Below are 26,799 nucleotides of genomic sequence, written 5' to 3'. Positions count from 1 at the left end.
ATTTTATTACGATTGCCCCCGAGTTGTTTTATTTTTAGAACACTACAGTACAGATATCCGGATGTTGCTATTTTTAGAACCAGAAGGTATTTCCCCGCTATTCATAGGTCAATAATGGAATTTCTACATCGTCGATTTATAGTTGGAAACTCGGAGAAGTTTTGTCATGAATATACGTTTAAAATAAGTAAACACTAAAAGTGCACACTGACAGTTGATTACGATACATCTAACAATTTGAGTCATTACAGTAAAACATGGATTATAAGTGAATTATACGCGTAAGAGAAGATTTTCTGTCGAAAAAACTAATGTCAACAATCAGCATGGAACTGGGATATTCGTATCAAAGGGCTATTCATGTAAGTATCCTTGAGTAGTTGTGTAAGTTTATGTGTTCAAAAATGTTTGTTTTTTAATTTCTTTGGAATTCTTAAATCATTTTTATTTGCTAAATGTTAAGACAGCATTTTAATATTTCTACATGTTCTATAAATATACATGTTACATACTTTATATCTACTTGTAATACACCAGTCAATTGTAACCACGCCCCCCCCCCCCCAGGTCCGAGGAATAGCTGGGACTTTGACTTTCTGTCCAGCCAACCCCAGGTAAAATCCTCGTCCTGCGGGGACGAACTGATGGTCAAATCCTCGCCATATGCCCCGTACCCTAGAAAGCCTAGGTAAGGCATATTCCCTGCTATACTTTGCTCAAAGACAAAACCACCGCATTCACCCGGCACTGCGAGGCCACCTGAAAGGTAAAAACACAGCCCATTTCCCCGGCATATCCCCAGACCTGGGGGGTCATGGTTACAATTGACTGGTGCATTATGTACATGTTACATATTTTTAAATGTACTTATGTACATCATTTATGTATATGATATGAGTATGTAATCTTTTATTTGATTGTTTTATCTTAGAAAAATATTAGACTTAAAAATACCCATTATTTGTTTACAAACTGCATATTTTCAAAATAAACCTGTATTAAAAGATGTACATGGTTCCGGGCTGGAAGCCACAACAGCTTGGACACAAGCGACATTCATTTGCTTGATGTAGGTCTCGTTGAACGCCATACTATTGTGAATCATTATCAACCAAATGCACAACAACTACACATTTGTGCCTACCAACCCTTACTCTTGGCTAAAACGGATATTAGTGCAGAATGTATAATTAATACATGTGCATTTGTATTTTACGGTTGTAGTTTCTGTTGGTTGATAATCAGAAGTCTAATTTCTTTCAGGCAGGAAAAGGACTGAATATTACTATGATATGAAGAATTCCAGCCTGCATTAAATACTTTGTTGGATCATTGAGACAGATTTGACATCCATGTCTATCCACAAGCCAGTCACATCTGATAGAGATGATGTGAGTATTTCATATAAAACATAAATATTTGAGTTGTTGTTTTATAAACTCACTGTTTTCAATAATCCAGTGGGGGTGATGGTGGTGGTGGTGATGATGAATTTTATTGATAAATTTAGTAATTTTCTTTATATTATATACATGTATGTATCAGCTTATTGTTGTTGTTTTTAAATAATGTTGAGAAATATTAAACTGTTTATATTTTATTTTGTATATGTATGGCAGTATTATTATCTATACAAATTAGTTAGAAAGTACTTTTTTTTTCTTTTACAGCACCACCGGGGAGTATCACGTGATCTCTATAGTACATTGTCCGCACAACATGGCTGAAAAAACCGTCGATTCGACCACGAAATAAGGGGTATGCTCATTGTTACTGATATTTCAGGATATGCAGAATAGGCGCAGAGTACCCGCCTAATGATATAATATACTTACGTGCCTTTCGTTCGTCCGAGGGCTTCTTGGTTTAGGCCTGAAACTCGATACAAATTTTATTTTTGTATGTACATCGTCTGAACAAGTACTTTATTCGGGTATTTCAGCGCTAAATGCAAATTTAAGTCGAGATCTTCTACAAAAAAATGATTTAATTAGTAAATGTATCATTCGTGCCAAGTTTCCATTGTTTTCTCGGTGTTTTAAGAAAGTTATTGATTCCTTTCTTACCGAGTACACAGTCTGAACAAAATATTCATGAGTACATCGTCTGAACGTTTTTTTTTCAACGCATCTATTGCTGTCACGAAGTCATTAGGACTTATTCTGAATACAAAATACTACGAAAAAGTACTAGAATATCTCAGAATATCTCTTCGATGTGGTAATGTCTTTTCACATCTGATTCTTAATTGCATTATTTAATTTATTTCAGAATCCGATATACATCTATCAGAATGGTACGTATTTCTACATGATAATTACCATTAAACGTCTTTTAAAAATATTATAGTTGTTTTCGCTTACGGAATTATTTTCTTGATGTAAGCATAATTCACGAAAATTGTAAAGAGCGTCAGATTTAATGATCATATATGACAATACAGTTAATCTGCAAACTGTCAAACTGATTGTTAATGTTGTTTGTGCAAACGTTGAAATGCTGTATGATATAAAGATAAAGTCCTGTAAATGTTTGTAAAAAAATTGATCATAAACGTCTAATGATATATAAAGTATACGTAGAAAACGTATAATTTCAGGAATCTGGAAAGGAGTTGATGTGCCGTCACTGCGGAAAGTCGTATAAAGGCAGATCTGGGCTTTATCAGCACGAGAAAAGCCATGACGGAAAGGCGCCGTATAGATGCTGTGGAAAGCTTTTCTACAGCAAGTCGAAAGTTCAGAGGCACAGGTTTGCACAATTATTTTCTTACTCAGTATTTCAATAGGCAAAGATGATTTAATCTGGTCAATAGATGTTATTTATACAGTATCTATGAATACATGAGTGTTGTCTTGTGGACGGCACATGGTTAATATAACAGTATCAAAAATGCATTGTTTATATGCATTATTTTCAATATAATTAAGTTGTGTATTAATAGCAGGGCAGAAACCCAAACATAAATTATCAGTGTGGCAATGCTGTGAAGTTTGTGCTTGGTAATGTGTTAGTGTATTGTATTAAGCAATGTGTTTTCACTGATAACCACATTTTACTAATTTTAGGGCTTCGGTACACGATGGTCCCAAGTTGTTTTGCTGTGACACATGTGGTCACAAATTTGCCACTAACGGCTAACAAACTGTCGTAAGATTTTGTCATTTGGGACGGCAAAGTTAATGCTTGCAGAAGCTGGAGAATAATAACCCTTTACAGTTTCACTTCTAACGACTTGGCCGTGGTGTTTGTATCCGCCCATAAAATTGGTAAATCGTGCTCCGAACAATTTGTAGCCTAGTCTCCAGAACTGTTTTGTATCTTCTGAATATCGCATTTCAGTCGAGGTTCTACACTCAAACCATTTAACGACTTCCGTCCAAAGCCGAAATGCCATATTGTCCAATGGAAAGCGTTTGTCGTTCACTTGTTCTAAAAACTGAAGCAAAACAAGGTCCAGTCTGTCCTCTGAAGCTAACAATTTGACTACTTCTGGAGTAAGCTTTTGAATTTTACCAGTTACTTCTGAGAGGCTTGTATCTGCGTACTGCAATTTGGAAGATTTATTTATACTAGTGGTTCCACTTTCAGTCGAAGTACTCGTTGACTTGTCTAATGCTGTTTCTTTATTAGTTGTCACTGTTATACGTGGGACACCTTCAGCAATGTCCGTATTGTGTTCAAGATTTGATTTATCACTGTTTTTAATACTCACAGTCCTACATTTGAACGCAGTATCACATATTTCTAATTTCTCAGATTCGATAGAGCCCTCTTGAGTCTGACGTTTTCTGTTTGGCAAACTTTTAACCTCTTCATTGATGCTTGCAGGGCTTGATTCCACAATGGTTTCAAGAAAATGCACAGTTTTATCAATTGCAGTGTCATAATCGAGTTCTAATATATCAAGTTCAGGAAAGCTTATGTTATTCTTCTGGTGTTCTGGGGAAATGCTGCAGTCAGTTTGTTCAAAGAGTATTCTTGCTGACGTGCTTTTCTTTGCACGTTTTTTGGGCGGCGATGCTTTGTAAAGCGGAGAACGAAATGGAGATTTCATCGGAGACAGTATTGGGGTCATTTCTTGTAAACTCACGATAATAGGACATTTGGCTGGGGAAAAAAATGTTTTCCGTTTTGTTGTTTTCAGCTGTGCCACCGTTGTTTTCGAGCATCTTTCAAATGAGTTTCTCTCCGCCCGTGTTTTCTTCTGTCGATGAAGCGACAACGACGGCTTCTTTCGGCGCATTCTAAAATAATATACCATTATTTGTATATTGAGTTTAAATAGACGATCTGACATGAGTGGTCATTTAATACGGAATGTATAAAACGAGTGTTTTTCTTCTAAATTTGGTATAAACGAGCCTTCTCGTATTTAAAGAACACTAATTCGATATTCTACTAAACGCTAAATACATAACACGTCCCTATATATAGCGCATATTGTCATTGCTATTTATTTATTTTGTTACGTCAAATACGTTTATAATAACTTGCATATTTATTACACTAGTTAAACGGTAATAGATCGTATATAAAAATATATATAACGACGTAATTTCAAGACGGCGACATCTATGTGATATAAATAACTAAGTACGATAGTATATATTTTGAATTTATATCTAGTGTAATAACTGTGTTTGGAATAATATCATTTGGCGTAACATTGAAAAACGTTTTAACTATCAGCGCTATATTAAAGGACGTGTCATGTATTTAGCGCTGTAAATCATCAGCCAGATATGTATTTTATAAAAATAATACTAAGTATTTCATCCGTGTTCATGCAATACAAATTTTGTTAAACTCGTTGATCAATTTAGACAAGAAAATAGTTCAGTAAAGACCGTTTTGAATGACCACTTATGTAATTGCATCTACATATCAGTTGGTTTTAAATTCTTAAAGACTTTACTATACAAGAACATGAACACAAACTAAATGCTAAATAAGAATATGAATCGCAAATGGTGAGTTTATTCCTGTTCAAGTGTCGACAATTAAACTATATATTTTAGGGTAATATTATACAACTACAGGAATATTCAATCAACAACACAAAACTACAAAAACTGTTATAAGACTATTGTTAACCAAAGACTGACTCATTTTCATTAAGATAGTACGATTCCGATTGAAACAGATTGGTTTAAACTATATTCGTATAACGTGTAAAGTAGACCAGATATACTTCACAAGTACACTTGTTATAATTTTTTATATTACCTTCTTATCTGTGTATCCCTTGGTAACCATGCAAGAGCAGGAACGAAACGCTTGTTGTGTTGCCCCAAACTACAAAGAAGAAAGTATAGATGAGAAAAACGGCGTTGAATAAATTAAGAATCAGTTGTGTAACGACATTATCACATCGAAGAGATATTCTGTGATATTCTAGTACTTTTTCGTAGTATTTTGTATTCAGAATAAGTCCTAATGACTTCGTGACAGCAATAGATGCGTTGAAAAAAACGTTCAGACGATGTACTCATGAATATTTTGTTCAGACTGTGTACTCGGTAAGAAAGGAATCAATAACTTTCTTAAAACACCGAGAAAACAATGGAAACTTGGCACGAATGATACATTTACTAATTAAATCATTTTTTTGTAGAAGATCTCGACTTAAATTTGCATTTAGCGCTGAAATACCCGAATAAAGTACTTGTTCAGACGATGTACATACAAAAATAAAATTTGTATCGAGTTTCAGGCCTAAACCAAGAAGCCCTCGGACGAACGAAAGGCACGTAAGTATATTATATCATTAGGCGGGTACTCTGCGCCTATTCTGCATATCCTGAAATATCAGTAACAATGAGCATACCCCTTATTTCGTGGTCGAATCGACGGTTTTTTCAGCCATGTTGTGCGGACAATGTACTATAGAGATCACGTGATACTCCCCGGTGAGCACTAAACATTCTAAATGTTGAAGAGTGAAGAATTATTGTGAAAAATTCTAAATGTTAGAATACCATTGACTAAATAAAACAAATAGACATCGATTACCAACAGAGACTGTTTACATGTTATAATATTAAAAAGACATTAGTTGAGAACTTTCACTCTGACATTTTTGGAGGGGCATTACCGCCTACTTAGTGTTCTTGTTTCTTTACATATTTTAATTTAAAAGTACATTCATTGTTTTTAAATCTGAATTCTGAGTAAGTATCACAAGTAAAATTCATTTATTTGAATGATTATATTTTATGAATAAGTCCACTTAAGCTTTTTACAAGGAAAAGGTTGATTTTTAAGCATTTTATTAGTTTTAAAAATGTATAGTTACATGACATTATGTATATTTCCTTCAAAACTGAACGTTAAACTTTCATAAATTGTCTTTTAAATTGTTCATTAGACATCATAGAAAATATTTAAAATGATTTCAGCAGGTTGTCTTGTTATTAACTATTTTTTATGAATTTATAAAACTGCTATATATTTTCAAACATCGAAATACGGCTCTGTTCCGAAATCTCACAAGATCAATCAAAATGATTTTTTTCCATGTGTATCAATAATGTGTTCGGTTGAACTTAATTTTTCTGTTAACTGAATTTTATTTTACCAGAAACTGTTGTGTTTATTTCATAATCTCTGATAATGTGAAAAAAAATCAAATATAGACAAAATATTTTTAATTCACAGTAAAAAATCTTCAAAATTTGGATAAAAGTCCCATGGTGTACCATGATAATAACTATGTTGTCGGTAAAAGCTTTATAAAAGTGTGTATTACTTATACCTTAATTCTGTTTAAATAATTATGGCCTTTAACTTTAAGGATTTGTGTTTTCATATAGATTTCCTGTTATATTGAGCTTTGTCAATTTTTGTTGTTGTTTTGTATTATGTACAATTACTACTTCTATTTCCTAACTTTTGTCTCATTTGTCAAATTGAATTGTTACATATTTAAGTGAAAAAACACACACACTATTTTTAAAGATGCACTCTTACTCCCAAATAAGACTTATGATAATTAATATTATTGTTTTCATTTTTCAAAATGGGTTGATAGATGTCAACAACAATGTTTCTAATGAAGGATCTTGAGTTCAATTTGCTAATTAATAAGAATGAACATAAAACATGGTATTTCTGCCTTGTGATACTATAGTAGACCACAGTAAATCTTTTAGCAATCACCAATCATTTAATATTTGTCATGCTTTCTGCTATTATAAACAGGGTGACAAGATTGTTATCAGTAAACGGTATTTCAGTAAATGCATTATTTAGTAAGTAGTTATTGTTTTTTCATTCAATTTGATGTGTGTTATAAATACAATTATATGTATTGATTTCAAATAAGAGTTTCACTTTAAAGATGCTCATTTAAAGATAATGAACAGACACACAAAAACTAGACACATTTGATACTAATTATATGATTGATTATTGTTTTATATATAGGTGACCTCTGATTTGTATTGGAGATATTCATAAATGGGTGTTATTCTTGATTGTCTTCAGTTTCTTATACATTTAAGGATTTTTAGCTCTACTGGCCAAAGGCCAGAAGAGCATATGCGATGGTAATGTGTACGTAGTATGTGCATCCGTGCGTCCTTGCGGTCGTGCGTCTGTAAACAATTGCTTGTGAACACGATACAGTCTTCAGTTTTGATTGTATCTCGATGAAACTTGTACAGTATCTAGATATCCATTAGAGCTCGGTTCCTTTCGAAAACCAGCCAGATCCGCCCATGCATGCCTAGATTATGGCCCTTGATAGTATAAAAAAAATGCTATTGTGTAAACAATTGGTTGTGAACACGACACAGTCTTCAGTTTTGATTATATCTCGATGAAACTTGTACAGTATCTAGATATCCATTAGAGCTTGGTTCCTTTCGAAAACCAGCAAGATCGGCCCATGAATGCCTAGATTATGGGCTATGAAAGTTTTAAAGAAATGCTTTCTATTTTTAGCCAGGTCTGCATGAGCGAATTCTATTTTTAGCCAAGTTTACATGTACATGTTAATTCAAGTCTAGAGTTAAGGGAGACAATTTGCAAGTCTAGGATTTTGAGAGACAATTTGCTTTTTGCTTCTGCAGTTGATTTTGTGAATTACTCTGCCTTGTTCTTGTTGAAAGCCCAAAGGCCATTTTTTAGCTTTAAGTTCTGTAGTTTGCGCATTCATCTTAACAAAATTGGTTGTGAATGTTTAAGTTATGCACCTGGTGTCATTACCGGCCACACCTAGGGTTCACAGGTTTGGTAAACATAAATCTGGAAAGGTTTGAAAATCTTTTTGTGTGTTCGTGCATCCATCTCAGCACAATTGATTGTGAATGTTTGTTTAAATTGATCAATGTTGTCCTAGGATGCCCTTGACTTTGACCTTTTGACCAACTTTTTTTAACTTTTAAAACTACGGAAAATTTTACTATGAGTAAAGTTTTGAAAGCATTTTTTTTTTGTCAGATGACTTTTACTTGGCACATATTAAAATAGTTCATGCAACTAATCTGCTTACAATACTTTCTGGGCTCAGATGTTGAACGTGCTACATTTTCAGGTAACACAAACACAATACATAAACTATATGTCTGTTGCCTTTTACCCATACATACATGCTCTGGATTGATATGACCACAAAAGCCATGCCAGTAGAGCATAGGCCCTTTTGGGCCTCTTGTTATAATTGCTTTTCTGGTATATATTACAATGTAATTTAATGCAAATGAAAACACACTTTAAACTAGACACATTTGATACTAATGATATAAATGATTATTGTTTACATGTACTCTGATTTGTTATGAAGATATTCATAAAGGGGTGTTCTTCATGTTATTATACATTTTGGACTTGATTTAGTATTGCTTTTCTGGTATATATTCATTTAATGCACAAAGAAATTGTTTTAAGTGTTCAGTATCACTTTCACACATTGTTTACCATTTTTTTTTTTTGCATATTTGGCCTATTTATGCTTATTTGTGCATTGTTGTATTTCAAAACCTTTGTGAAAAATAGAAACAGTATTATTTCTTTCATACATAGTCTGATACATATTCAGTTTGAATGCGTTATTTTTATCATATTTGAAAAAATTGCCATTGTCCAATAAGACACGCGCTGTTTTTGTGTTAATATCAACTAAAAACATCCATTTTCAACTCTTCTTTACTATGTAAATGAAGAAGTTAACATAATAACTCCATTGACTAGATTTTTATGCAATTTTACATTACATTTTAGTATTATTAAACAGCTAAAAACAAGGCATGTTATGTTATAAATGCATTTCATCTAGTAAACAATGTTCACTTTTTATATGTTCAATAATTGTTCTATTTATGTTTGCAACTTTCGGACGAAATGATAATGTTTATTAAAGTACTACACAAATTGTTAAATTGTTATTTCATATCACTTATTCTTCCCTACAAGTTGTCATTCCAGCATGGTGACATTGCCCCCTCCCCCTATATGATTATAACTGCAGTGTACATGAACAATAACTCTATTTCAGCGTATTGCAAGAGTTATTCCCTTTGTATCTTTTCCTGTCCGGAGCAAAACTACTTTTTTTGGAAATTCATTAAACATCATTCAATGGTATTTAGCACAGCGAGAGGAAGTGCAGTGCACAATGACTATAGCTGTTTTTAAGCTAATTACATAATTATTGCTCTTTGCCGCTTTTTCTTGACCAGAGCATTACTTTAAAATTACCTATGGTATTGAAATAAAACTTGGTATATGGGTATGTGGCAATGACAAAAAGTATAGTGCACAAGCACCCTAATTCTGTCGTGTTCATTAATGTACCCCACCCCTAATGAAATGTTCAACTTGAAAATCTTCAATTTCAATGCTTTTGCCTATGTTGTCATGCAGAATACTACAAATATTTTAAGAATTTCATAGATGCGGTTCAATGCACCATAATATGCTTGTTGGCCTTGACATTCCTTGTTTTTCAACATATAACAAGTGCATAAACTATTAAACGGCGCCCTTTGATGCTTTGCATCAATGGTCTTTCTTGTATAAGTTTTTAATGAGTTAACAGAAAAATAAACATTTTTCGTAGCACATGGTCTAAAAAGCGCGGGAAACAGATGCACGAGAACTTCCTGTCAATTTTAATGAAAGTAAAAGGTGAACTGCGTAGATCGTTGTCAGTGTTACAGTTAAGTTCTATAACAAAACAGTATTGTATAACAGTTATGGTTATGCCATTTATGAAAAATACAATGTTGAAATATTGGCAATAGGAACGTTGAATGTTTTTGTTTACGTTACTTCCGGAAAAAAGATAAACGTAAAAGTGAAACTGAAAGTTAAAGTACGAAAGATGTCGTTGCAACCTGACAATCGCTGGTGCATATTGGAATTTGACAAGGATGCATTGGGTTACATAACGAACATGCATTACCTAAATAATATGTCCGTCAGAGTCAGAACATATTTTTCCAAGTTTTGACTCTGGGAATGTTTTAACCACCTAAGACCAGTCAAGTCCAAAAAAGGAAATAAGACAAGGTATTCTATTAAAAGTTATATTGATTATTTTTCATCGTGCTTGAGATTTTTACAGAATGAACAGTGGATCTAATACAGCAGATCTTTTTAAAACACTGGTCCAGTGTTTTAAAAAGATCTGCTGTATTAGATCCACTGTTGACTGGAAATTGTTAAAAAAAATAAGTCGTGGAAACTATTTAATGAAGGTTTGAATACTGTAGTTTTGCTGTTTTAGACCAATCAGGGTCTACACTGTTCGCTGCCGAGTCATTAATAAGATTTAAGTGTCCAAGCAGTCCCAAAGACCTGTACAATTCTGACAGCGCTCTAAGAGTTAAATGGTTTAGTCATTGATTCTAGTCATTTATCATTCGAAGTATTGATTATGTTTTGTGGAGATTCTTGCCAGTTCATGTTGTAACAGCGGTTTGATGCTAGTCAGATTTTATAGTCTAGTTATGATTCTTACCATGTCTAGCCAACTGTTTATTTGATAAAAGTTGCCATGTACATTTAATTGTAATACAACTTGATATTATTACACAGTCTATTTTAAAATAGTTTGTGCAATAATATCACGTTTTATTACTACAAAATGTATGCATCTTGAAAGTTTTGTTTAAAACATTTGCCAAAAATAAATTGTCTAAATGTTATTTGATTCCCTTTTTCACTGGGTTATATTTGCAAAGTGTAAAGATGAACTGCTTCCCTGCTGAACATACTGACAATGCTCCAAATTGCACATAATGTTGCCACTGCTGGGAGTCGAACCAAGGTCTTGCCCTTCAAAAGGATGCATTCTACAACTACATGTACAATGGCTGTCAAGCTAGCAGTTTTAGCTTATTTAAGGCAGAAATGTTGAATCTATATATATCACACTGAATTCGTTTATTAAAAAATAATTCACCTGAAATAAACATGAATATTGGATCATTCTGACATTTTAGAACATTAAAAAAAATCCCTACCTACCGACCCATCTTTTTTTCAGCATGTTACAGGAAACAGACATATTTGTTTTTAGGCCTAACTAGTTTTCCCTTTGGGAAAAACCTGGTTAAAAATGTACCTCTCACAAGAAATAAAAAGAAAACAAGAAACGCCGCATGCGAGGAAACCAGGTTTTCAATGATTGACAGAAAAACTTCAGCCTGTGTCTGTTTTTCTATTTTTAGTAACAGTGACCTTGGCCATAGGGACCCCAAATGCAATCACATGAAAGGTATCCATAAACTCTTCCTTTATACCAAGTTAGGTCAAGATATGTCAACCCTAACTAAAGTTATTCAGTTTCAACCGTTTTTCTATTTTTAGTCAAGTGACCTTGGCCTTGACTCTAGGAACTCCAAACGCAATCCCATGAAAGCTATCCATAAACTCTTCCTATAGACCAAGTTTGGTCAAGATGTGTCAACCCTAACTAAAGTTATTTAGTTTCAACTGTTTTTTCAATTTTTAGTAACAGTGACCTTGACCTTGTTCGTAAGGGCCTCAAACGAAATCCCATGAAAGGTCTCCATAAGCTCTTCCTCTATACCAAGTTTGGTCACTATATGTCAAACCTATAGCTAAAATGATTTGATACATAAGGTGACTTTGACGCTGCCCTCCCACCAGCCCGCCCGAACAATAACGCAAGTCATTCTAATAACTAGTTTTCCCTTTGGGAAAAACCTGGTTAAAAATGTGCCTGTCACGAGAAATAAAAAGAAAACAAGAAACGCCGCATGCGAGGAAACCAGGTTTTCAATGATTGACAGAAGAACTTCAGCCTGTGTCTGTTTTTTTTTTAGTAACAGTGACCTTGACCATAGGGACCCGAATGCAATCACATGAAAGGTATCCATAAACTCTTCCTTTATACCAAGTTGGGTCAAGATATGTCAACCCTAACTAAAGTTATTCAGTTTCAACCATTTTTCTATTTTTAGTAACAGTGACCTTGACCCTAGGGACCCCAAACGCAATCCCATGAGAGGTATCAATCAACTCTTCCTATAGACCAATTTGGTCAAGATATGTCAACTCTAACTAAAGTTATTCAGTTTCAACCATTTTTCTATTTTTAGTAACAGTGACCTTGACCTTGACCCTAGGGACCCCAAACGCAATCCCATGAAAGGTATCCATTAACTCTTTCTATAGACCAAATTTTGTCAAGATACGTCAACCCTAACTAAAGTTATTCAGTTTTAACCGGTTCCCTTAAACTTTAACCAGCAGGGATATTTGGATTGACCAAAGGAAGTAAGGGTTCAAAACGAAAACTGTCTTCAAAATCATACAATGAGAAGCATGAAGCCATCATTGAAGTGCTATTTTATCATAGATGATGTTAAAGGTTCTATATTTTTGTTTATTATACCATGTATGTGTTTGTTTTATAGCTGTGTTTGTGTTATCACTAAACGTGAAATCAAAAAAAAATCAAAAAAAAATCTTGAAACAAAATTCTTAATATAAACTAACAATTTACGGAACATGTTTATTTTCCACTTAATTGTACATGTATTGAGTTAACAATGAACTGAGTTGAGTAACCAGAACGAAAGCTACAGTATTATAGATTTTCTTCCCCTCAGACAAACATTCCCCGTTTGTGTGCCCCAACTCTGGTTCCATTTTGTTCCGCAAAATACAGTTAGCCTTGAAAAAAACAACAATGAAAAACTAAATTTTTTTTTTTTAAAAAGTGCTTTTCGATACCTAGCTAAAAACCTTCAATGTGTATACAGAAGATTATGTTAACATCATTCTCCAATGATGATAATAACATTCTTATATAAAGCCTCATAAAAAAATAAAGCGTACCTTACCTATTATTGAAATGGATATAACCCTAACCAAACCATATCTTTTTTAAGCCGAAGACCCGACGACTTGACATTACCATTTTGGATTGTTGATATATATATATCTATACATGTATTTATTTTGATTCAGTATGAGTTCATTTTCAAACTATTTGCATATTCTGCTTATTATATTGTGTTTTGGAACTTGTTGACATTAATCATTCTGTGCAATTTTTAGCAAGCTACTTACGCAGAAAGCATGCCATAGCTATAAGAGCAGATCGGTAATGTAAATTAAGTTGTTGACCACCAGTTCTAACAGCGCTAGGGTTAATACGCCCTTGCCCACTTTACTTTGTCAAATGTAAAAAATATAATGTTGATCTGCCGCTGGTAGATTTGGATTAATGCGAATGTTAGCGGCCTTCAGCCAAATGACATCTTCATTACAGCTTTTAACCTTTGATAGATACTACAAAAAAAAACGTTCAGACTCTTTTAATGTTTCACGTACTTCCACTCTTATAAATTTCATCATAAACCAGGATCAAATCTCTTTTATAGTTTTTAATTTTTTTTATTGCTCATGAGTACAGGTTTAAAGCATAAATGATTCATGTCAGACATTGGGTGGTTCATCATCGGAATCAAACTCTGCCTCCTCGTCTTTGACCCACTTTCCTGTCCAATCTTTCTTCCAGCCTGACCTGCAGGGAACCAATACAGTGAACACTTCAGCATGTTTACTTACTTTAACTATACTTTTTAAGAAGGTCACTACAGACTCAACAAGCAGAAACAGGTCTTACTGTTACACCCACATAAGCTGGGAAAATGATTACATAGCCTAAATTAATATATCCAATGAGAGTTCCCATTCCCCGCCTGATTAGGCAAAGTTCATGGATTGGAAATGAAAAGTAGGTGGAATATTCCTATATTCACATGTAATATGGATGCAGAGAAATGGACCGTAATGAACGTTGGATATAAGTTTGAGTTTGTTTGGAATTACTAGTTTAGTATTTGAACTAAAAGTTTTGTATATAGAGTAACATTTGTAATAGTTTTTATGAATTTGAATGATTTCAAAGTGAAAGTTCAGATATGTCTGAATTGATAACAGTAAATAGTGGAAAATGACATTTTAAGGTACCTTATGATCATGTTCACTGTGTGTTATTTTCAAGCTCATTATGAGCTTCATGTTGGTGATTATTGATTATAACCTATCAAAACCTATCATAATCAAAGTTGATGGAAGTAAATCATCATAAAATACATATATTTATTATCATGTGTTCAGTAATACATGTATGAACATAATCCCACCAATCACTACACAGGCCTTCCAGCAGCCAATAACAAACAAGAGATGTTAGTGAAACATTTATGCCCCCTTGGGAGCCAAATTGTTAGTAGGATTTGGACACTTAAATAAAATATGGACACTTACAGTCACACTGACCTTGACCTTTGACCCACTGACCTCAAAATCAATAGGGTTCATCTGCTGGTCATGACCAATAAGCCTACCTAGTATGAGGTCCCTGGGTCAAAGCGTTCTCAAGTTATTGATCGGAAACCGTTTTTCATGTTAAGGTCACACTGACCTTGACCTTTGACCCACTGACCTCAAAATCAATAGGGTTCATCTGCTGGTCATGACCAATACACCTACCAAGTATGAGGTCCCTCGGTCAAAGCGTTCTCAAGTTATTGATCGGAAACCGTTTTTCATGTTAAGGTCACACTGACCTTGACCTTTGACCCACTGACCTCAAAATCAATAGGGTTCATCTGCTGGTGATGACCAATACACATACCAAGTATGAGGTCCCTGGGTCAAAGCGTTCTCAAGTTATTGATCGGAAACCGTTTTTCATGTAAAGGTCACACTGACCTTGACCTTTGACCCACTGACCTCAAAATCAATAGGGTTCATCTGCTGGTGATGACCAATACACATACCAAGTATGAGGTCCCTCGGTCAAAGCGTTCTCAAGTTATTGATCGGAAACCGTTTTTCATGTTAAGGTCACACTGACCTTGACCTTTGACCCACTGACCTCAAAATCAATAGGGTTCATCTGCTGGTCATGACCAATACACCTACCAAGTATGAGGTTCCTGGGTCAAAGCGTTCTCAAGTTATTGATCGGAAACCGTTTTTCATGTAAAGGTCACACTGACCTTGACCTTTGACCCACTGACCTCAAAATCAATAGGGTTCATCTGCTGGTGATGACCAATACACATACCAAGTATGAGGTCCCTCGGTCAAAGCGTTCTCAAGTTATTGATCGGAAACCATTTGGTATTCCGACCGACCGACAGACAGACCGACCGACATGTGCAAAACAATATACCCCACTTTTTTCAGTCACACTGACCTTGACCTTTGACCCACTGACCTCAAAATCAATAGGGTTCATCTGCTGGTGATGACCAATACACATACCAAGTATGAGGTCCCTCGGTCAAAGCGTTCTCAAGTTATTGATCGGAAACCATTTGGTATTCCGACCGACCGACAGACAGACCGACCGACATGTGCAAAACAATATACCCCACTTTTTTCAAAAGGGGGCATAAAAAGTAGGAAACAAGAGCTGTCACAGTATGTGACGAATGCCCCCGAATGTGACATTGACCTATGAACAGTCAGTACATGAAAAGTTAAAGATCAAACAAATACATATGGCAAGTTATTTTAAATTGCCTCTGAACATAAAAAAATACCACCCATACTTGACAACCTACATTCTTATGTCCTTATATTCAACATTCCATTGTGAAAGTGTATCTTTCACCTTAGAGGTAGGGACATGGGTCTTGCACGTGACACGTCATCTTGGTATGTCGAACACATGTGACAAGTTATTTTATTATCTGTCCATACAAGGGAAAGTTACAGCCCAGACACGACAACCTATACTCTATGTCGTTATATGCAGCATTCCATTGTGAATAAACACTAAGTGTGACCTTGACCTAAGAAATAGGGACACAGGTCTTGAACGCGACACGTCGTCTTGGTATGCCGAACACATGTGGCAAGTTATTTTAAAATCCATCCATACAAGGGAAAGTTACAGCCCGCACACGATAATCTATACTCTATGTCATTATATGCAGCATTCCATTGTGAATAAACACCTAAGTGTGACTTTGACCTTAGAGGTAGGGACACAGGTCTTGCACGCGACACATCGTCTTGGTATGTCGAACACATGTGGCAAGTTATTTTAAATTCTGTCCATACAAGGGAAAGTAACAGCCCGGACACGACAACCTATACTCTATGTCCTTATATGCAGCACTCCATTGTGAATAAACACTAAGTGTGACCTTGACCTAAGAGGTAGGGACACGGGTCTTGCACGCGACACGTCGTCTTGGTATGCCCAACACATGTGGCAAGTTATTTTAAAATCTGTCCATACAAGGGAAAGTAACAGCCCGGACACGACAACCTATACTCTATGCATTCCATTGTGAATAAACACTAAGTGTGACCTTGACCTAAGAGGTAGGGACACGGCATTTGCACGCGACACGTCGTCTTGGTATGTCAAACACATGTGGCAAGTTATTTTAAAATCTGTCCATACAAGGGAAAGTCACAGCCCGGACACGACAACTTATACTCTATGTCCTTATATGCAGCACTCCATTGTGAATAAACACTAAGTGTGACCTTGACCTAAGAGGTAGGGACACGGTTTTTGCACGCGAGACGTCGTCTTGGTATGCCGAACACATGTGGCGAGTTATTTTAAAATCTGTCCATACAAGGGAAGGTTACAGCCCGGACACGACAACCTATACTCTATGTCCTTATATGCAGCATTCCATTGTGAATAAACACCTAAGTGTGACCTTGACCTAAGAGGTAGGGACACAGCTTTTGCACGCGACACGTCGTCTTGGTATGCCGAACACATGTGGCAAGTTATTTTGAAATCTGTCCATACAAGCGAAAGTTATAGCCCGGACACGACAACCTATACTCTATGTCCTTATATGCAGCACTCAATTGTGAATAAACACCTAAGTGTGACCTTGACCTTAGAGGTAGGGACACGGTTCTTGCACGCTACACGTCGTCTTGGTATGTCAAACACATGTGGCAAGTTATTTTAAAATCTGTCCATACAAGGGAAAGTTACAGCCCGGACACGACAACCTATACTCTATGTCCTTATATGCAGCATTTCATTGTGAATAAACACTAAGTATGACCTTGACCTAAGAGGTAGGGACACGGGTCTTGCACGCGACACGTCGTCTTGGTATGCATAAAACATGTGGCAATTTATTTTAAAATCTGTCCATACAAGGGAAAGTTACAGTCTGGACACGACAACCTATACTCTTTGTCCTTATATGCAGCATTCCATTGTGAATAAACACCTAAGTGTGACCTTGACCTAAGAGGTAGGGACACGGTTTTTGCACGCGACACGTCGTCTTGGTATGCCGAACACATGTGGCAAGTTATTTTAAAATATGTCCATACAAGGTAAAGTTACAGCCCGGACACGAGTTACTGAGCCGGACACACGGACGGACGGTGCGATTTTAATATGTCCACCTTCGGCGGCATAAAAAGTAGGAGGTTTTCTGACAGAAAAGAAAGAAATAGTAGGAATATTTTCTACAAAAAATTAGGAAAAGAAGGAATATTTTTGGTTAAATATGTAATTATTAATAGCTATTAACTTACCTAGAGGAGATGTTTTTAATGCAGAATCATACCTTTCTATATGCCACAAAGAATATTTTAGTGAATGATGCTTGGTCGGTTTCTGTTGCTGAACTGTGTGGTCATCATCCCTTTATTATGAAAGATGATGCATGTCAAAGTGGAACATGTTGCCACACCTTTCAACAACAGAAACCAGCCAGTTTGACATCTTTTGTTCATTTTCTGCAAATAAAACTAGCACAATGATCAAACTTCAATATTTTTGCGGACTTTATTTTAAAAAAAATAGGAATAGTAGGAGTTAATTAGAAAAAAATGTAGAAAGAGTAGGAAGCTGTTAAAAAAGTAGGAACGCTGGAAGGCCTGCTACCATATAATGATTTCAGACAAGATTTGACCTAGTGACCTTTTTTATCACATGTGACCCAGTTTTCTAATTTTTTATCACATGTGACCCAGTTTTAGACATGTCAAAGAGTTCATCAAGGAAAACATTCTGATCAAGTTTCATGAATATAAGACCATACATATTGCCTTTAATGTGTTTTAAAGATTTTTTTAAGATCTGACCTAGTTTTTGACCCCATGTGCCCCACTTATACAAGCGTTCCATATTTAATCAAGGGGTACATAATGACCAAATTTGAACATAATCCGACCAATCATTTCCATTTCAGACCAAAAAATTCTAATAGTGGCCTAATTTTTGATCATATGTGACCCAGTTTTAAATAAGTCCAAGATCTTATCAAGGAAAACATTCTGATTTAGTTTTATGCAATATTTGACTATGTATAAATGCATCTAGTATGTTCCAAAGATTTTTCTGAGATTTGACCTAGTTTTTGACCCCATGTGACCCACTTTTTCAGATGGTTCATATTTCATCAAGGGGTATATCATGACCAATTTTGAACATAACTTGACCAATCATTACCATGATATGGTTGCGGACAAGATTTTTCTAAGATTTGACATAGTGAGCTATTTTTTTATCATATGTGACCCAGTTTTATTTACGACCAAGAGTTCACCAAGGAAAACATTCTGATTAAGTTTCATGCAAAATTTGACCATGTATAATGCCACTAGTATGTTCCAAAGGTTTTTCTAAGATTTGACCTAGTGACCTTGTTTTTGACCCCATGTGACCCACTTTTTAAAGCAGTCCATATTTCATCAAGGGGTACATCATGACCAATTTTGAACAAAACTTGACCAATCATTACCATGATATGGTTCCAGACAAGATTTTTCTAAGATTTGACCTAGTGACCTAATTTTCGATCATATGTGACCCAGTTCTATTTACAACCAAGAGACCATCAAGGACATTCTGATTAAGTTTCATGAATATTTAACCATGTATAATGTCTCTAATATGGTCCAAATATTTTTCTAATATTTGACCTAGTGACCTAGTTTTTGACCCCATGTGACCCACTTTTACAAATGGTCGAGATTTGATCAAGGAAAACATTCTGACCAAGTCTGAACATTTTCCGATCAATACTTACCAACATATGGTACCGGACGGACGGACAGAAGGGTTGACGGACAATGCCAAAACAATATCCCCCTCCCAAAACCTTTGGTTTGGCGGGGGATAACAAGAGGGCCATGATGGCCCTAAAATTTGTTTGTGTATCTCAGTTTAATTGCTCATTCAAAAAACATTTCCAAAGAACCAGAATTTATGCAATAACTTTAACAGAAAAACTCACCCAAATGCTTTCAATATTTTTTCTGCATTGGCTGCTCTCTCAACATCAGCTTCTCTATTTCCACAAGGGTGACTATTTGGCTTATCAGTTATAAGTTTTTTACAACCAGTGTGTGGAATTGAAATGCTCCTGCCAGGTTTACCCTGTTTGTAGTAGTCCCAGCTCTTGTATATACTTTTAGGCTTTTCAGCAGAAAAACTACTCATTGGTCCCTTAAGCTGGCTGTTAATTTCATTCATAGAAGCTTGCTTTTGTTTTCTTCTTGCAGCATAAAACTGGCTTATATTGCTTATGCCACCAACCACTGAACTTATGTTTTTATGAGTGACATCAGCTTCCGAATTGTGTGCAATTGTACCAGAATGTCTGTTCATAGTTTTGCTGTTATGAACACTGTTTTTCTGGTTTCCATGATGATAGGTGGACAGTGATGTATGAGTGCTTTCTACATTGCCCCGTAGGTCAGATGACATTGTTTTCTTGTTGGCAGAGAAACCACAGCCTGCAGAGCCCTGAATTTGAAGGATTATGGAACTAACATGAATACTTTATGGACATTGGGATTCATGTTAAATTATACATTTTTGAGGCTTCATTTAAACTTTTGTTTCAACCTATCCGTAAATAACTTTTAAAATGGGATATTTTTTAACAAGAAAGTTGTTTTGAAAAAAATAAATAACTATTACTACAGGGCTTTTTCTGCCCATTTTGGGAAAAAGACCCTAAACATTTTGGGAAATTTTGCGTCGTGAAAATGCGGAAATTGAGAAATTTTACAGTGAAAAGAAAAAAGCTGTCTAGTCTCCTGTGAATTAGGAAATAATTTAATATTAGTTTATTTTCCTTTTAAAAGACCCACAATGGCTGAAATATCAATCCTTGGAGTGTAAATATATATTGCAATAAATCATGACAGATAATATTTCATATCTCTGAATGTGATGAAAATCAATGATTTCTGAGTTCAATTACCCAAAAAACTTCACATCACATAATTTATTAGGATGTTGAAAATGAACCAGTACAGGTAAAAAGAATTTCTAAAAAAAATAATTATTTTTTAATTTTTTTTGGATTGGGACTTTTGTTCTGAAGATTGGGAAAAATATCTTATATTTTGCTTTGGGAATGGGTCCGAGAGTCGGACCCGTGGGTACTATAGAAAAAGCCCTGTACTACATTTAACATATTAATTTCTTTTGCATTCAACATTTACTACGGGTTTTAATTTTGCAATTATGTTTTTTTTTCTACTGTTTATATCATTTTGACTTGTTAATAAAAAAACAATATTCCCACAGAGCTAACACCAACACTAGTTATCAGTCCAAAATGGGCCTAACTCGATAATTCTTCAAGCCAGAGTGAGCTTTGCTGTACACATAAATATTGACTCTGGCAACATGGGTACCAAGTTTGATTTGAATATCTTGAAATGTTTTTGCTAAAGTTAAGAGTGTTTGCATGCAAACCCTGCCAAAACACAGACAGAGAAGCATTGAGTCAGACTCTATAAAAGATGCGTAGTTATCTTCTGACATTTATTTGGATCATAATTTATTACCTATATAACTGTTTTTGGGTTGGGAGGATGGATCGTGCAGGTTATTGGCAGAATATATCCATTAAATGCTGTTGGTTACAATTGCAAAAATTGGAATGTAATTAGGGGCCAGGGTTAAGCCCGAATAGTTTAATACTAGGTTTCTCCCGTGTATCCCCAAATTTTTGGGTATTAGGAAATTGCGGAATTTGAAGCTTGCGGAAATTGTGAAGGATATGGATAAAGGATATAATTACGCAAAACATTATCGTAACCACAGCATTAGGCATTAGTTTTTATTTGGTTAACACATGTCGTTGGCGTGCCGCTTTGGGTTTTTCCTCCTATTCTCTTTCCTCCTATTCTCTGACTATGGCATAACCTAGTAGAGTAACGTTGTGATCAAATATCTCACCATTATAGTTTCTATGATTTTTTCCTTTGTATCGATTTACTATTGTTATGTGCCATGCAAACATAATATGTTTGTAATAGAATGTGCCATGCCAGTATTATGAACATTCCAGTATTTTTGTATAATGTCTATAAAATATATATTTCTAGTCAATTAATTATTTTATGGAAAATGTGAATAAATATATGTCTAGTTAATTTGTGTTATTTCTCATGTCGTAAAATAACTGTTTTTAACTTTTGAAAATAAAGGATTTATCAAAGATGCACTCATACTCCCAAGAGTATACTCCATAAGATGTACCACAATTAATATAATTGTTTTAATTTACCAAAAAGGATGAATAAAACAATGGTTCTTATGAAGGACAGCGTGTTTAATTTGAAAGAAAGGTGCAGAAAACAAGCTATTTCTACCTAATGAGACGACAGTTGATCACTGTAAATCTTTTGGGACTCACCAATCATATAATATTTCTGCGTTTTCAGCCATCAAATACATGGTTTCAATCTTGTTATCACTAACTAATATTTTGCACAAATGTATTATCTAGTAAGGTTTATCACTCAAAATTTATGTTTGCTATACATGTGTATGTATTCATTTTAAATACAAGCGTCACCTTAAATTATTATTTTTTTAAATCCACCTTAAAATACTTGTTGCCATGGACACCAGAGACATGGTTGCCGGGGAGACTTGAGACGGGAGTTGTGTCAATGCAGGGAAGGTCAAGGTCAATGGCCCTTTTTCTCTGATGTGGTCTAGTTCTAGGCTTTTTACTTCCGAAACTGTGCGTCTCCTCTTTTACCTATAAAACAACAGGTATTAGCAGTGATTTATCTTTGAACTCATCCCCAGTTCTACACTCACTCAGTGACTGGTTTTCCTATATGGTTCAAATATTTCTTTCCATGGGCATTCTGGGGATGCACTATGTTAAATGATGCACTCAAGCAGAGTAAAAAAAAATCACTGTAATAGTCAGTATAAGTATATAACCAGATTTTTACAAACATTCCTTTTTTTCATATATTTAAATTAATGTTATTTTCATAATTCTTGCATAAAGAAGATGTGTTTCCGGTCATGTGACCAGTGCTGGGAAACGCCATCTTACACCCCCATGTAAGTTGAGTCACGCGCAACAACGCACCACTTCCAGTGCCGTAGCCAGAGGCATTTTTAAACCGAGGCAGTCTATTATTATTGACACTATGAATACATTTTTATTTTGAACATTTAAGAGAGCGTGAAAAAAATAGTTACAGTATAGATCTTTATCAGTGTCAGAATCTGAGGAAAAAATGCAGAAATGAAAGTGGGCTTACGTCGAGTTTTTAGTAGGCAAACACTGATTTAAATAGACCAGAAATAATTTCACTTAATTTTATTTTACTCAATCAAAAGTCCATCTATCCCCTAAGTTTGGAAATCCCTAAATCGCGAAAATTCATGCCATCTATTTGAATGTTTTTATGAACAAAAAATGAACTAAATCATTAAGACGAGAGTCTGTTATGTTTGATCTTTCCCAAGATTTGAGTATATATAGCGCTAAAACTGCGTTCTCACGAACAGGAAGGAACCCACAGGTAAACTTAAAATTAACTGAAAATTGATTTAATGTTGAAGATGTAGTTATTGTCAAGATTTGCAATCATTCTTTGAAAGACACGGGTTATTTTTTAAATCGAGTGTTTGGCTTATAATAGGAAAGTTATATTTTCAGTGGCACTTGCCATGTAAGTTTTTCTTCTAACGATGCGTCGTTTCACTGGCACTATATTTATTTGTACAGTAATTTAAACTGATCTCGTAAATCTTTCAAAAACAATGTAGTTGGATATGGCTCTTATAGTTATGGGGATATCAACGATGTTGTTAGCTATATGTGAGCCCGTAGCAAGTCACAATCGTTGGCTTGCAAGTTAACAGACAGTGGTCTTATAAATGGCAACATATATTGCGTCAAAAGTGCCACAAACATACACTCGAAGATTTCCATTTACCTCAAATAATTTGACGCATCAGATGCTGACTAACCAGATGGTTCGTCAACACTATCAATCAGTGCGTCGTATATATGCTCACAATGAACTAACAGGGTGCTAATGGAATCCATTCTTGATGAACATCTATCTGAGAGTATAGGCGGAGTCTGTCTTTTTGAAGTATGACAATTGTATTTCTCACACTCTGGTTCATCTGCTAAAAGATCGGATGCTGCGCTTTTACCGGACATACGTCAATTAGAAATACAATTCCTACTAAATTATGAAAACAGAATGCAATGCGTAAAAAAATAGCATTTTGATATGTTATTCTAGCCTTAACGTCACTTTCTTGGCTACTTCTTTTCGATGCACCATCAATATGGGACCCTTTCCAAAGCCATTTCGTTAGGTATAGCCTATGGGTTCCATTGTTATAGGCATTTAATAAGCATTATAATAGTAACAGTTTCTGCATTATTCCTTGTTAATTCTATAAGACAACTGAAATACTCACGAAATTCCGTACCCGCAATACACATATAAACACTCATATTTTGTAACACTAATATCAGTCGTTTTATCTGCCATGATGCTAAAATGAGGTTTTAGGAACATAACATACATTTAAGAATTGCGCATTCGTTGGACTTGTTTTCAGATGCTTAAAAATTCTTTCATTAATATATGCTTATCCAGTCCTATTAATTTAAAATTGATATCATCACAGTTACGGTCTTTTAACCACCTCCCTCTGAGGGGAATTTCTCGTGATGAAAGTTTTTTAAAAACAATTTTGGCCGTAAGAATATGTCTGTTTTTCGCTTATTAAGCGAAACAAGCTGTATCACTGTGTGGGAACGGACACCGGATATAGCTCAAAAAATTATCAATCGATAAGCGTTTGGTTTTGACACATGGCAGTTTTCTATCATTTTTTGTTGTATTTTATGGTGATATATTAAACAAAATCGAAGAGTTTTGAATTACTTGATACTGTGCAATATACGACTATGATGGAAATGTGTCTCCTCTTTTGTATAATAGCCCAATTCCCGCCGAAAGTTGCATGATCGCTCACAAATGTTCATTTATGTGGTACGCTTTCAAACATAAATCAACAAATTGAAAGTAAGAATAAAAACTGAATCGAGCGATTTCTTTGTAATTACATAATCTAGTAATGTGTAAAATATCAATATGATATCTTTTGTTGTTACGGAGATATTCATACCTTTTGATGCTCTGGCAGTGTAGTGGGGATAGATGAAGCAAATAAATAACTGCACAGGGGATAGCTATTAAGTGGACTGAGGATAGTAACGATGTTTTTAGAAAAACGAGACTGTGATAATGATTACGGCTATTTATCTATACGCGAGCTCGAGGGAAATTGTTCGATGTTTTCCATATCGAGGGATGAGAGCAAAAACATGTTGTTGTTCTTTGTATCTGTATGCACTTACAACTGTTTCATTCATACATATTAGTCAACCATGATATGTTTTTTTCACAAGCATCAATATCTTAATATTTGAAATACGCCGGTCACCTGATTTATTGAGAGATACAAAACATATGGCCGTAGAATTTATGTGGTGTTTGCTATTCATATATATAATATTGCTTTGTAAATCAAGTAGGTACGTTTTTGCAAACAGGAAGTCACCAGAAGGGATATTGTGATCAAATTTGAAACACGTAAAGCTTTGTTCTGACCTTGGGTCGACGTTGGTATTACTTAGAACAGAATAATGGTCTCTGCTCGTTCACTTCAGTGAGAAAGAATGTATTGTGACCAACCCTGATATTTACGCAGCTTGCATATATACGTTCATTTAGGAGAGCACGGATCAAACTCGTTGTTAACTAAAGTTTGCTCAATAATATCTTATCAAATTGTACTCTCACTTTTTGCAGATTATTTGAAAGTTCGAAATAGACATATACATGTATAGTGTATATAAACAGTGTTACTATAAATTTTTGTCCCATTTTATATGTTATCACCAGGACACACATTTCTCAACTTTGAAACTATCCTCAGTACATAATACGGCTGTCCTCAGTACATAATACGGCTATCCCCAGTACAGTACTGTGAACATTTCTAACGGCATATCTTTAAGTTTAAAAGTTACATTGCCATTTCTTACAATAAAAATAGTTGAGCTTATTCTTGTGAAATCCTTCGATTCAGATTTTTTATTTATTCGATATATACCTAAAAATAACAATACTTTGAGGTGATCATCTCAGATTTGAAGAAACCTTTTACGAGGTCTGCTAAATCGTAAGCACTTTAAAGTATACCATAGGCCACATTTAGCATTCAGCTATTAGTTAAAACACTTGCTTCATTTGTGGATACGATAAATATGCGTTAACACAGCAAGATCTTACCTCTGGTAAATTAAAACAACTGCATAATTGTCTGTTTACTTATCACCTTTTGAGCTATATCCGGTGTCCCTTCCCACACAGTGTATATTAAACGATACATTTATTGATTTCGTATTCCTTGTCCAAACTTTATGGACCTGAGTAAAGCAAAATTTAGTCGACCGCGTTGTCAGTGAGCAAACAACACAGCTCCTCCGTTGGGTTTGGTACATTGTGTACGTGTCCCGACTAAATGACAGAGAGAACGGTGCCTCAACGTCTGTTGCCACAGCATTTTGCATAATGAAACAGTGTAGTCTTTTCTCGAATTCAGAAGTCGATTTTCTTATTTTTTATTACATGTCATTCTTTTTTATATATTGTATGTTTTGCTCTGCGAATTTAAACCGAGGCAGCAGCCTCGGTGTGCCTCAGTGTAGCTACGGCGCTGACTTCTTATTTTTTAATTGTATGGTTTATGAAAAGTACATTATGCCATTTCAATAAATTGCAATGAAATATATGTACAAAAGACATAAATAATCATCAAAAACACAAATTTTACAGAAACTTTGACGTCAATAGTATTCGAATTAATACGCTTCATGATGTCAGTAAACAACATGTTTTTTGTGTAAATTGTTCAAAAAAGCATTTCCTACATCATTTTTTCCACAAATCGATAATTTAAGATATGCAAGGGAAATAACAATCATGTTTTTGCGGTCC

General features: G+C 34.9%; 1 protein-coding gene across 7 annotated transcripts in view; it reads right to left on the bottom strand.

Moving 5' to 3' along the window:
- Positions 1–2,424: 2,424 nt before the first annotated feature.
- Positions 2,425–26,799, bottom strand: part of LOC128232832 (uncharacterized) — a 36,847-nt gene continuing 12,472 nt past the window's right edge. For 4 of the 7 annotated variants that reach the window (XM_052946591.1, XM_052946593.1, XM_052946594.1 and 1 more), the window contains exons 6-9: positions 22,344–22,505; positions 19,734–20,245; positions 5,230–5,298; positions 2,457–4,247 (exon numbers count right to left, since the gene is read on the bottom strand). In XM_052946591.1, the coding sequence (XP_052802551.1) occupies positions 3,131–4,247; positions 5,230–5,298; positions 19,734–20,245; positions 22,344–22,505 (1,860 nt within the window). In that variant the 3' untranslated portion in view covers positions 2,457–3,130. Of the gene's footprint in view, positions 4,248–5,229; positions 5,299–5,830; positions 7,105–13,873; positions 14,006–19,733; positions 20,246–22,343; positions 22,506–26,799 lie in introns of those variants that run through there. The other 3 variants (XM_052946595.1, XM_052946596.1, XM_052946597.1) reach the window with 3 other exon arrangements.

The sequence above is a fragment of the Mya arenaria genome, chromosome 4, assembly GCF_026914265.1.
Source record: "Mya arenaria isolate MELC-2E11 chromosome 4, ASM2691426v1".
In the NCBI taxonomy this organism is placed as follows: domain Eukaryota; kingdom Metazoa; phylum Mollusca; class Bivalvia; order Myida; family Myidae; genus Mya; species Mya arenaria.
This window is presented reverse-complemented; position numbering and strand designations above follow the sequence as displayed.